The sequence below is a fragment of the Phoca vitulina genome, unplaced genomic scaffold (genome assembly GCF_004348235.1).
Source record: "Phoca vitulina isolate PV1807 unplaced genomic scaffold, GSC_HSeal_1.0 scaffold16, whole genome shotgun sequence".
Taxonomy (NCBI): domain Eukaryota; kingdom Metazoa; phylum Chordata; class Mammalia; order Carnivora; family Phocidae; genus Phoca; species Phoca vitulina.
In genome coordinates, this window is record NW_022589719.1 from 25,894,530 (window position 1) to 25,906,658 (window position 12,129).

Here is a 12,129-nt window from a genome sequence, read left to right on the forward strand (position 1 = left end):
CTTCCCGGCTGGCCGGCAGGGCCCTGCCCAGTCACAACAGTATGGTAAACACCACCCCCCAAAAATGGGTGCAATACAACGGGGCTAGAGAGAAGGCATTAGGACATGGTTTCCAAAGTCAGTTCCCTTTATTAAATGTTGATTTTTCACAGACCAGAAATACAAAATAAAAGTAGAAATAGGCCCCCGTTAGGAGCTATAGGCCTCGACCTCACATGACCTCTGCTGCGGCAACCGTGAACAGAAGCCGCAGCCCTAAGGTCGGGAGAGCAGGCCCAGGATTCCACCCTGCACTGCACTGCCCCACCCAATCTCTCCCCAAATGATAAAGAGCCATCCTTGGGAAGCAGAGGGAGACGCCTCCCCTGCTGCCTCAGTGCAGTGCATTCCACCAGGAGAGCTTGTCAAGATGGCACAAAACCCAGGGACTACATTTCATATGAGAAACTGGTACCAAAACATGGGTGGGGAGACCGCAGGTGTGACAGGGCAAGCCCAAGGAGAGAGAATTTTCCTCCTCTCTACTCATCAGATCCTGATGCCGAGTCTTCTGAGCTGGGGGGAGTACTGGCCAGCTCTTCTTCTTCAGAGTCCTGAAAATCAAAGGTCTCTTAAGAGGAAAGGTTTAGAGTCCTGGTTGCCCTCCCAGCAAGCTACTTTTCAGTGGTGAAGGACCCCTAATTCCATACCCGCCCCCCCTCCAAATGTAACACTGGCCTTCAGAACCTCTGATCTGCACCCTTCCATTCCACCTCATTACTCTTACAGACCTACCTACCACAACCGGACCCTAGACATTCACCCCTCCGCCTCAGGTGCCCCTCACCCCCAAACTCTTGCCGCACCTCACTCCGCCTTCTCTTCTTTTTGCTCTTGTTCTCTCCGGAAGAGCTCTCATCACTGGACACAAACTCTTTGCTCTTGAAGCTTTCACTTAGCTGCCTTGATGAGGACTTGGATGATGAGCCCCTCGAGGGTGTTGATTTCTTTTCTATCTTCACCTTTACTTTCTTCTTCTTCTTTGACTTGTCCCTACAGCAGCAAGAGGGAACAGGGCCTGGGCCTTCAGGTTCACCCATCAAAACCAATCCACCCCAAACTTTAACAGGGCTTTTCTCACTCCCGCCCACATTGCCCATCTCACTATAAATGCAAACAGCCAGCCAGGTGAGCCCCAGGTGCCCCAAGGGAAAGCCTGCTAAGTAAATAACCAGAAGAATCAGGGGCCATAGCTTAAAGCAGTCTCACATACACAACTTGTTTGACATCTCTTGCTTTATTTATCTCTAAAAATTCGTGTGAATTATGTTCTGTCATAATTTTTTGTTAATTCCTTCACACCTTCAAATAAAACTAAATCTCTAGGAAAGGGCCCCATTTATCCAGTGACCCCAGGAATTCCCTAGCACATTACCCATACCTGGGCAATTGCCTACCCAGACTTGAAAAGCACTGCCCTACTGCAGTCAGAGCATATCTATTATCTTTAACACCCCAATTCTCAATCTAGACCCACAAAAATAGATGCCGAAAAAGCACTTACTGGGCCATTTTTTTCCCAACACTCACCTCTTGGAAGACTCACCCCGGCCCCCTTCATATTCTTTCATGGCTTTTTCATATTCCCTCCTGGCATCCTCAGCCTTCCGATCCCACTCCTGTCTCTCGCACATACACACACACACACATACACACGCACAAAAAAGAGAGAGAGAGAGAGAAGAATGAGGCCTCTTCCCTGATGCAAGCAAAATCTGTACAGAAAAGGTGCACTGATGGCCCATCCCTGCCCCCGCTATCAGCGACTAAGTCCCACCCCTCATCTCTGCTGCCATTCACCTCTTTCTTCTCTTTGGACATTCCCTTCCAGATCTCGCCTGCCTTCTTGGAAAGATCCGTGATACTGATGCCGGGATGGTCTGACTTGATCTTCTCTCGGCTGGCATTGAGCCACAGCATGTAGGCAGACATCGGCCTCTTGGGGGCATTGGGGTCTTTGCCCTTCTTCACCTACATAAAAACCCAAATGCCTTCCAGCCATCTATTTCTCATAGACCCCCAACTTCTCCAAAACAAATTATTTAGATCACGTGCTCGGGGGGAAAAAAATGAGAGGACTAAATAGGCATAGAGCTAGACTGAGAGCTCCCAAGGCCAGGAACCCTGTCTTCCTCCCCCTGCACCCACCACCTCACTCATTAGGGACCCCTTGCCTCAGGCTCCTGGGATAGAAGCTGGTCTCCTAATTCAGATCTCCCAGAAGCTAATTAGCCCAAAGGCCAGAGAGAAAAAATTTCCAAGAAGATACTCGTCAAGGCCGTATTCACTGGCTACAAAAAGCAGCCCCAGAAGGACCACCTGACAGGCCCTACTGGTGGTGGACAGGAGAAGGTAAAGGGAATGGCTCCCCAACACTCTCCCATTCTGAGTGTGCACCTCCACAGGCTTCTTGCGGCTTTTGCGGTCCTTAGCCACCTTGGCCTTTTTAAGCTGCTTCCGTTTCTTTTCATCCCGGTCACTGTCACCCTCATTACTAGAAGAGCTGGCTGAGGCGTTGCTGTCAAACCTGCCAAGGAGAGGGGGGCTTAGACCCGGGAAGGAGAGCACCCCACAGCCTCAGGACAGGAGGGAAACAAGTCTAAAGCTACCTGCCCAAAAAGGGGGGAGGTGGGACCACAGGACAGTCTCCTGTCCACCAGTCCCCACCCTGCTTCCTCCTCGCAGCTGAAGTGGCTTCAGCGGTCCCCTCCCCACACCCGGCCCTTTCTGAACACCCAGCCGTGGCATCAGTCAACCAATGAAACACAAAATAACGAGTGGGCTTCAGCTGCTGTCTTTGCTCATGGCCTGACCCACGTCCTACTCCATCCCCATACTCTTGGGGACAGACACTTGGTCTTATCTTGCCCGGAATACTCCATCCCCATACTCTTGGGGACAGACACTTCCTGGAACACGCCCCAAACACTCTTCACCACTTCCTTTGAGTTAGTTGTCTTAATCCACCCTAGAGTCTTTTCTGATAAAGAGATAATTACTACAGAAAAGGGAACATTTTTAAAGATAAATAAATATAACAAAATAAAATCCAGGGGCACCTGACCGGCAGTCGGAAGAGCATGCGGCTCTTGACCTCAGGGTTGAGTTCAAGCCTCACGTTGGGTAGAGAGATTACTTTAAAAATACATATATAAAAGGGGAAACTGACGTCTATCCAAGTACGTCCATAACCATATAATTAAGTTCTATCCAATACGCATGGAACTCCTCAGAAGACAGACACTACACCCGTGTGGTGCCGATTTTCAAGGGATTTTTGCAATCATCTGCTCACTGACCTTCATAAGTACGTGGCCAGCAGAACTAGCAGACTCCTATATACATATGCTATGTGTATACACACATACGTACATCTACGTCTCTCTCTATATATAATCTATTTGGGGTTGGGGGGGAGGTTGGGTTTTTTGGCTGCCCAACATTCATTTCCAATTCTTCTGGATAAAGAAATTCTTCCTAATTTTCTGTGGGAACCACCTTGCCCCCATTCAGGAAGGGCTCGCTCCACCCCCAGGCTTTAAGGGTGGGTACATGCCTGCTTCTAGCACATCAGCACACATCCTGGTACCTCAGGAAGGGGCAGTGACCATGCTGTTCACTACTGCCCTGAGAGAAGAGGCACTTCTGGGTGTTAAACCAATTGGATTAAGCCTGCCCAGAGCTTCTGAGGGTCATGTGACACTGCATGGGCCAAACCTATCTAAAAATAAGAAAATCAGAAAAAATAAAACAGATTCCCCACAAACTTTTGAGCATCTGGATCCAGGTACCTGAAGCCAATTATATCCCTGGACTCTCCATCACGCGAACTTACGAAACTCCCTTTTATGCTAAAATCAGTTTGAGTCACAGTACAGCACGGGGGGACCACCATGAGGTTCTAGGTGAGGATACAGAGATTCAACAACTCACCCCAAAAATCCCAGCAAGGAAGTGGGCAGGCGTTGGTTCTTATTCCTATTATCTCCCCACTCTTTTTTTTGGCTTTACCCTCTGCCTTGCCCTTGCAGAGCCCTCGACAATTTCCAGAGCATTTCCGTGCAATACCTCGGTGGAGGTCCCTTTGCCACCTGGGTCAGTAGCTAATGTGAAGACATGAAAAATGTCCAGGTATCTTCTGGTCCCTTAAGTTTATAGGCCTCCACCTCCCCCCTGGGAGTGGAACCAAAACTCACTCCTCTGCCACGTCTTCCTCCTCTTCACCTGGGTTGAATGACTCATCTGAAAAAGAGCACGATGCATCAGCTTTGCCCCAAATGGAGATCCTGCCCTCTTCCCCAGAAGCCCGGCTCTGGCCCCAGGCAAGAGCCTAAGAGCCTGAGCGTCCTCATGCCCCGGCGCTGCTGAGGCTAGCCCACCGGTTTCTTCTCCTGAGTCATCGCTGCTGTCGTTGGCATTCTCTTCCCGGATCTTGCCCTCCTCCTTCATCCGCTCCAAGTAAGCATCGTGCTGGTCCTCATCGGAGTCGGCGTATTCATCGTAGCTTGGGTTCATGCCCTAGCCAGGGAAGAGAGGTGAGTGAGGGCCAACTCACCCTGGTGCCAGAACCCTGCACACTCAAAAGCACGCCCCCCATGCCTGTGAGTAAGATCAGCTCCCAGAAGACCCTGGGGCTGGACTGTCCACACACAGCGACGTGCAGGGCCTGTGCCCGAGGACCTCCTGCCAACCGGGTTAGTCCAAGCCCCTCCCTCTCCCAGCCCCACTGGGGGCTCCTGAGGCAGCCGAGACTGATCTAAGGTCATGCTGAGGAAACCTGCACCAGGAAGGGGGGAGGGTCACACGCACCTCTTTTTTCTATAAGGGTAAGAAGAAAAGAGAGAGTGAAAAAGAAGGCAGAAGAATCCCTGCTCCCTCCACACCCCCAACAGATCAGAAGAGGGTCATCCTTCCCTCACACACAGGTACCTCTTTTAGTCCTCGGTTTTTGATGTTGAGTTTTTTGGCATTGACAAAATCAAACAGCTTCCCATACTCCTCCCTGTGAGGTGAGATGCACCAGGTTACTAGACAGGTGGGGCCCATGCCCAGGGTGGGCTGCACGCTGTTCTGACACCCACAGGCCGGGACAGGCTGTGGGGCCTAGAGCTACTGACCACATTACCCAAGCTAACAGCTCGGAGAGCCCCAGAGGACGGTGGTAAGGAAGAGTCAGACACTAGTCTCGAAAGGAACCTGCAGAGTCTCAAGCGTCTGGGAAAGAAAAGGTGGGGATGGTGTGTACCTATTCACCAGACATGCCCACAGCAGGGGGAAAACGTCAGAGAAAGGGACATTTTCACCTTTGTGCTAGTCTGAAATTCGTACTTCACAGGACTGTCGTGAGGATGAAGCGGGAAGATGTCTGGAAGACGTTTAGCCCACAGTGAGCACTCAATAAACATTAGCTGCTGTTTTCTCGAGCACAGAGCTCATTCCAGGAAAGGGAGAGATAGCATTTCCATCATGGGGGGAGTGGAGAAGGGCTAGTACTGAACACATAATATGGGAAACAATTTAAGTACAGAAAGAAAGCCAGGGAGAGGCTTTCAAAGGCTGAGCACTCCAAGAAGGACCAAATCCCAGGGAAGCAAAAGAAAAATTCTGCTCAAGGCTTGAAAAGTTGGGGAAGAGTCACAGGCCCAGAGAGGGCCCCATGCCATGCCAGGCTTCCCGGTAGAGGCTCGGTCCAGACCAGGATGCCCAGGAAGTGACTGGCAGAAGCTCTCACCTCTCAATGCTACTGAAGGTGTACTGGGTGCCCTGCTTGGTCTCAATTTCAAAGTCAAAGGAACGAGTGGTGGTGGTACCACGAGCAAAGTTGACAAAGGAGATCTCATCAAAGCGGATGTGCACAGGTGGCTTGTGGACATAGATGAAGCCCCGCTCCAGGGGGTAGAGCAGTCCTGAGCTCGCCTTGTAGGAGCAGGTGATGCACTGGGCCCCTGAGTGCCTGTGGAGGAGGCCGGGAGCCTAGTCAGTGCCTCCCTCAGGGGCAGGTGGCACAGAGCCAAAGGCGCATCTCTCAGCAGCAACACACATGTGCTCAGGCCCTCGAGTGAGTAAACCCCACTACGCTGCTCTAATGGAGACAACTGACACCCATCACGCTCTGACCCAACCAGACCTCTAGGAGATTGCGTTCCCAGCCCAGGAGGGATTTACCAAGAAGACACAGCACAGTGCCCCCCAGTCAGGCCAGGACCCCAGGCCGGCACTCTCACCCTTGGAAGTTGCCTGGCACTGTGATCTTGCGGTTGACCAGCGCTTTCATGACCCGGCTGACCATCTCGTACAGGGATCCCGACATGTTCTTAGTGAGTCGCCCCTCAAAGCGCTTCTCCACCTCTTCCCTACAAAGAGAGGAAGGCGAGGTCACAAGCATTGCTGCCTTCTAATGGCACACCAGTCTCCTGCCTGGACAGTGGAAGGACAGGAGTTCAGGGACACACTCACTCATTCATGTTGAGAGTCAAGGAGATGTCCTCATCCTTGGAGAAGAGGAGGATCAGGAAGTGGTAACGCGTTTGGCCCTGCTTGATGGGGGGATCTAGACTGATCTGGTAAGGAAGAGCCGACAAGGTTTCACACCAATCAGTGTTCCACAAGAATTGCTCATTAACTAAACACCAGCAAGACCGATCCACTGGGCAAAAACCAGGACGAGATCCAGCCCCCATGGTTTCTGCTTACCACAAAGAACATCTGGCGCTGGTCTTTGTGGGGCAGCAAAAAGAGACGCAGCACCGTGGTATAGGGGATCTTGTAGTCGAAGGTCTTGCCGTGAAGGTGCAGAAAGGTGGGGTAGATCCGAATGTCGTAACGGCCTCGGGGCGTCAGACACTGCAGCTCCCGGAAGATGCAGATGGCGTCTCCGGTGGCCTGGATCACATCCGCCTTAGACAGCACATTCTGGGCAAAGGCCTGCAAAAGTACACACTGGTAGTCAGGCAGCGGGGCTCCTGCTCCCAGGCCGGCCTGGGCCTGCTCAGCACCATCTGCTCTCCAGGCGACCAGGGGAGGCCTCACCTCAACTGGGTCCACGCCATCCTCCTGAGTGGGAGGCACATAGAAGCGCACCTCCATGAGGGACACCTCTGCGTCATCGTTCTGGTGGAATTCCAGTGTCACCTCATTCTTGCCAGTGGTACACTGGGACACATTGCTGAGGGGTATCTCAAAGACCGGCTGGTCGCCAATGTCGAAGGAAAGCAGCTGCCCTGCGGGGAAAGGGCTTATCAACCACAAGCTCCTCCCCTCAAGTCTGCATAAACGACATTCCCACCAGACTGTCGATCCCAAGGACAGGGCACTGGGCTATTTGGTCACACTGTACCCGCAAGACCAGGCACAGTGCCTCATACACTACTGGTCCTCAATAAATTTACGATGAATTACAAACTGACAGGAAATCAGAAACTGTAGCAGAAAAAGAGCAAAACAAGGTAAAGGCTGAAACCCTTCATCCTACCTTCTCCTCCAAACCTCAGTCTTCCCCAGGACTCACCACCAAACTTCACTGTTCCCCAGTTCCAACCCTTCACACAGAGGTCCTTCTCCATGAGCTCAAGGCGATAGTGAGTTTTGAAGAAATCCGAGAGTTTCTCAAACTCCTGTGGGCAGAGCGGAGAGAGCAGTCCCTGTAAACCCTGGTGGCCTTAACACAAACCTTCTGGGATTCTGAGAAACTGCCCCCATCTACCTTCTATCAGAAACCCAGAAGCTGTTGCCGGGGACTGGGTCTCAGAGTAGGGGAGGAGTAAAGTATGGAAATGACATTCCTGATCACGGGCCTCACAATGCTCTCTGACTTTGGATAGGCAGTGCTTTGATGAAAGTGAAATTAAAATGCAGTAAAGTCTTTAACTCAGTTCAAAACAGAAAAACAAACCTCAAACTAAAGCACTAAGACTCTAAATCTGGATAAAGGCAATGAGCAGAAACCACCGAAAAAATCACTATGGTAGGGGCACCTGGGTGGTTCAGTTGGCTAAGCGACTGCCTTCGGCTCAGGTCATGATCTTGGAGTCCCAGGATCAAGTCCCACATCGGGCTCCCTGCTCAGCAGGGAGTCTGCTTCTCCCTCTGACCCTCCCCCCCTCATGCTCTCTATCTCATTCTCTCTCAAATAAATAAATAAAATCTTAAAAAAAAAAAAAATCACTATGGTAGAAAATCTGGAGTCAAAGCACAAGACACCCAAAGCTGAACACTGCTTAATGGCCGCAATGGCCCTGCTCTGAGAAGCCAAAACTAGCAATTACATGGTTATCAAAGGAGCCCCAACTCTTCCTAGAAGATTAAAAATAAACAAGGTGGCCACAAGACACCTCACCGATTCTCGGAAGCCGTCATACTTGTAGACATGGCCATTCTTTGTAAGCAATTTAAGTCCGTGGCCCAGGGCAACACGGCGCCAGATGCCTTCCGTCAACTCCCCAGCCTGGATGTTGTCCACTTTGCCCGTCTTACTATTCTTGAAGATGATACCCTGGCGGCTCAACCTCAGCCGACCATCATTCTGTTGGAAAAACAGGCCCAAATGCAAGGGTACAATACACACTGTGTACGGGGAACAGACAATCCCACCCAAAACCTACACTGGGCTGGCCAGACACAGATGCTGGACCAACAGCTGCAGGGGTGAGGGTCAGAAAGAAGAGACAAGTAACCAGGAGATCTGGATCCTAAAACCAAACCCTGGCATCCAAATCCCCTGCAGGTCCTTAGTCTGCACTGGGATGGAGCAGCATGAACGGTCCCTTTCAAACTGTGACCCTAGAACTCCTATACAGACACTTTTTGAATTACAATGGCTCAACTTAGAATTTTTCAACTTTATGATGGTGTGAAAACGATACGCATTGAACAGAAACCACAATTTGAATTTTGAATATGTTTTCCCAAGCTAGCAACAGGTGGTACAATCCTCTCATGATGCTGGGCAGTGGCAGCTCCCAGCCAGCCACATTATCACCAGGGCTGATCACCAGGGTCAACAACCAATATGCATACAACCATTCTCTACCCGTTCTGTTTCACTTTCAGGACACAATTTAATAAATTACACGAGGTGTTCAAACTTTATTATAGAGTAGACTTTGTGTTTGATGGTTTTGCCCAACTGTACACCAATGAAAACATTCTGAACCTGTTTAAGGCTAAGCTAACCTACGATGCTCATCAGGTTAGATGTATTAAATGCATTTTCAACTTAAACAATATTTTCAATTCACAATGAGTTTCTGGCGATGTAACCCCATTGGAAGGGGAGCAAGATCTGTATGCATTGCCTTTTGTTGGGGAAACACCAACTACACATTATCCTCGGGCTCCTTTTCTAAAATAGCAACGTCATCAAAGTAAGCTCTTACTGATGGACAAAAAGTCTACTCCTCCTTCCCTCTCTCGGCCTATACTAAAAGCCCAGGTCCTTCTTACCATGGAGCCTTTCACCTCCTGATAGACGTCGTTGAACTCCAGTGTTTCCGCCATACTGATCTGCCCCTGTTGGCCTCAACTGGGAGCTGGGCCCCAACTCCTGGGTGGGTGTGCAGACACTCAGCAGGTTAGGAATCTGAATTCAAGAGGGAGCTAGACAAACATCAAAGGCAACACCTCACTCGGCCCATGGATGGAGCCAGGTGGCAACCCCTGGCTGAGCCTGGGAAGTCTCAGAATCTCCTCTGCCTGGGAACCTACGGCAGGCCCTGCAGACCTCAAGGAGTCAGGCCCAGCCGGGGCTGGACGACCCGGCCTGGAGTAGCGCTTACAGCCGGACCAGACACCCGCTCGGGGCGCTCCACCGGGCGCCATGGCAACGAGCAGCAGAACCCCGGGACCTGCCCGGGGCCTGCACCTCAGCCGCGCCCCGACCTAGCTCCCAGTGCAAGGTTTCCCTCCCAGCGCTCCCACCGCGCCACGGCCCTGGACCCGCGGCTCCCCCGCCCCCTAAAATGGATTCGCCCGCTGCCCGTGGATTCGAACGCGGAACGGTCCATCTTGAGCGTCCCGCAGGGGGAAGCAGGGCCCGCGCCCTCCCAGGGCACGGGGCCGGCGACCACCCACCTCCTCAAGCTGCAGCCTCGCGACGGCCCAGGTGCGGGCGGTGGGCGCGCTGGGGGACGCGGGAGGGGGGGGCGGGGACAAGGGGGATTGGGGGGGACGCTGGGGAAGCTTTTCCCGCGTGCGCGGCCCCGCGTCCCGCCACCGGAAGCCGTGCATGGACCATAGAGAGGGTGCGCTGGCTAGAGAGACGCGAGCCCGGCCCGCCTACGAGGCGGCCTCCTAGAGCGTCAACCGCTCTGGAGGACCTGCGGGAAGGGGAGTTGCGATTCAAGTCGCACCGCAGAAGGAAGGGTGTAGGGCTCCTTTAAAAATTACACCTCTTCAGTGGAGGACTAGGTTCTGGAGAGAAATTCTGTAGTTTTCTCCTGTCAGACTTCCCACAGACGCGTGTGTGTGTCTTTCCGTCCGTCCTGCACAGGAGTGGCTTCTGTGAGGAGTAGAAAGGAGCCTGTGAGGCAAGAGACAAACATTTCGAGTTGCGGAGGGAAATGACCCGCCCGCACCCGGGGTGTCGGCGTCACGGTGACTGTCCTGCTCTCCCCGGTCACGTGGTTTGAAAGGAGTTCTCAGTCCGCACCCAAAAACTTCACTTCTGAAACCGCGGTGTCGGGGAGGCCTGCAAGAGGCTCGCGAACGGCGGCATCAAGTTCGAGCGCGCGAGTCGGTCACCTCAGAGCCGGCCCTGACTCGAAACCGCGTCAGCGCGGGATGGCAGCGGCCGTGCGCCGCTCCTGCCGCCGCGGGGAGGCCAGGCCTGGGAGAGATGTTCGAGTTTGTCCGCCCCAGCCTTCCTTTGCAGATGGGAAGGCCGAGGCCCAACGAGGATTTGCCCAGGGCCCCAAATCTCCTTACCCCCCTCTAGTTCCCCTCTACATCCGGAACGATTGATGGTACCTGTCCTGCATGAAGGCACTAGGACAGATTTTTTTTTTTAAGATTTTATTTATTTATTTATTTGACAGAGAGACCACAAGCAGGGGGAGCCTCCTGCAAGCAGAGGCAGAGGGGGAAGCAGGCTTCCCACAGAGCGGGGAGCCCTATGCAGGGCTCCATCCCAGGACCCTGGGATCATGACCCCAGCCAAAGGCAAATGCTTAACTGACAGAGCCACCCAGGCGCCCCTAGGACAGAATATTTAAATTCAAGACTTCCCTGACAATCTTAGTTACGCCAGCTTGCTAACGCAGTCCTGGGATAAGAGACAGCAGGAAAGCTCTGTGGCTCCCTGAACTCGTGACTTTAACTCGGAAATGGCTATTCCAGCACTGTCTAGCAACATACATTCAGCTGGATTCAGTAAGTACGGATTGAGCTCCCACTGAGTTCTAGGATTTGAGGAAACTAGTAAACAAGATGGAAACAGCCCCAGCCTTCCAGGAGCATGTTATCAAACAAAAGATTCAGATAAGTAAACTCAACAGTACAACAAAGCAAAATAAAACAAAACGCCCCAATGGGATAATGCTGTGCTGCAGGTCGAGCTTCGGCCACTGCTGACTTGAGTTAGGGACGTGAACTCTATGACCCTGTACGCGCCCGCGCCCCCCGCCCCAGGAGATCAAGAGAAATATTCAAGAGACCCTTCCCCGTGACCCATATGCTATTGGAGGCAACTCAGGAAGGGAGCGGACGGTAGCCGAACTGAGTGGCTTTGGGAAGGCATTCACGAATGAAGGGGGCACCCAGTCCTGGGAAGGCTATTAGGTGGCTGGGGCTGGGGCGTTGCAAGGGGCTTTAAGGAGAGCATGAAGCAGCTGGTGAGCAGGGAAGAAGATGCAGCACAAGAGAACGGAACAGAAAGGGTAGACAGAGTGCAGATAAAACATTAGTCCCAGAGGGCCCTAGCCAGCTGCATCCCAGGCAATCAGGAGCCGGGGATTGGAGACCCCACCCCTGCCGTGACATCACAGGGGAGTGGGGTGGAGACGAACAAAAAGGGGGTCCCCCGCCCTGGCCTTGGACTCTTGGCAGCCCAGAGTGTCAAGGGCAGAGGGAGCCTGGGCACTGAGCTAGGGTTGCCTG

The 12,129-nt window shown here is 52.5% G+C and overlaps 1 protein-coding gene across 2 annotated transcripts; it reads right to left on the reverse strand.

Annotated features, from left to right (window-relative positions):
- Window positions 1–109: 109 nt before the first annotated feature.
- SSRP1 (structure specific recognition protein 1) lies at window positions 110–10,236 on the reverse strand. 2 transcript variants are annotated; one of them, XM_032414651.1, is made up of 17 exons: window positions 10,108–10,236; window positions 9,481–9,616; window positions 8,375–8,560; window positions 7,547–7,652; window positions 7,069–7,259; window positions 6,733–6,963; window positions 6,496–6,599; window positions 6,264–6,392; window positions 5,771–5,992; window positions 4,969–5,041; window positions 4,419–4,557; window positions 4,236–4,281; window positions 2,437–2,566; window positions 1,840–2,010; window positions 1,570–1,658; window positions 846–1,032; window positions 110–593 (listed from the first exon to the last, which is right to left on the reverse strand). In XM_032414651.1, the coding sequence occupies exons 2-17, from the start codon at window positions 9,532–9,534 to the stop codon at window positions 522–524; spliced, it is 2,130 nt and encodes a 709-aa protein (XP_032270542.1). In that variant the 5' UTR covers window positions 9,535–9,616; window positions 10,108–10,236; the 3' UTR covers window positions 110–521. The 2 variants fall into 2 exon arrangements, with proteins under 2 accessions (XP_032270542.1, XP_032270544.1); XM_032414653.1 differs by having other exon boundaries at window positions 9,481–9,580; window positions 10,108–10,182.
- Between the last annotated feature and the right edge of the window lie 1,893 nt (window positions 10,237–12,129).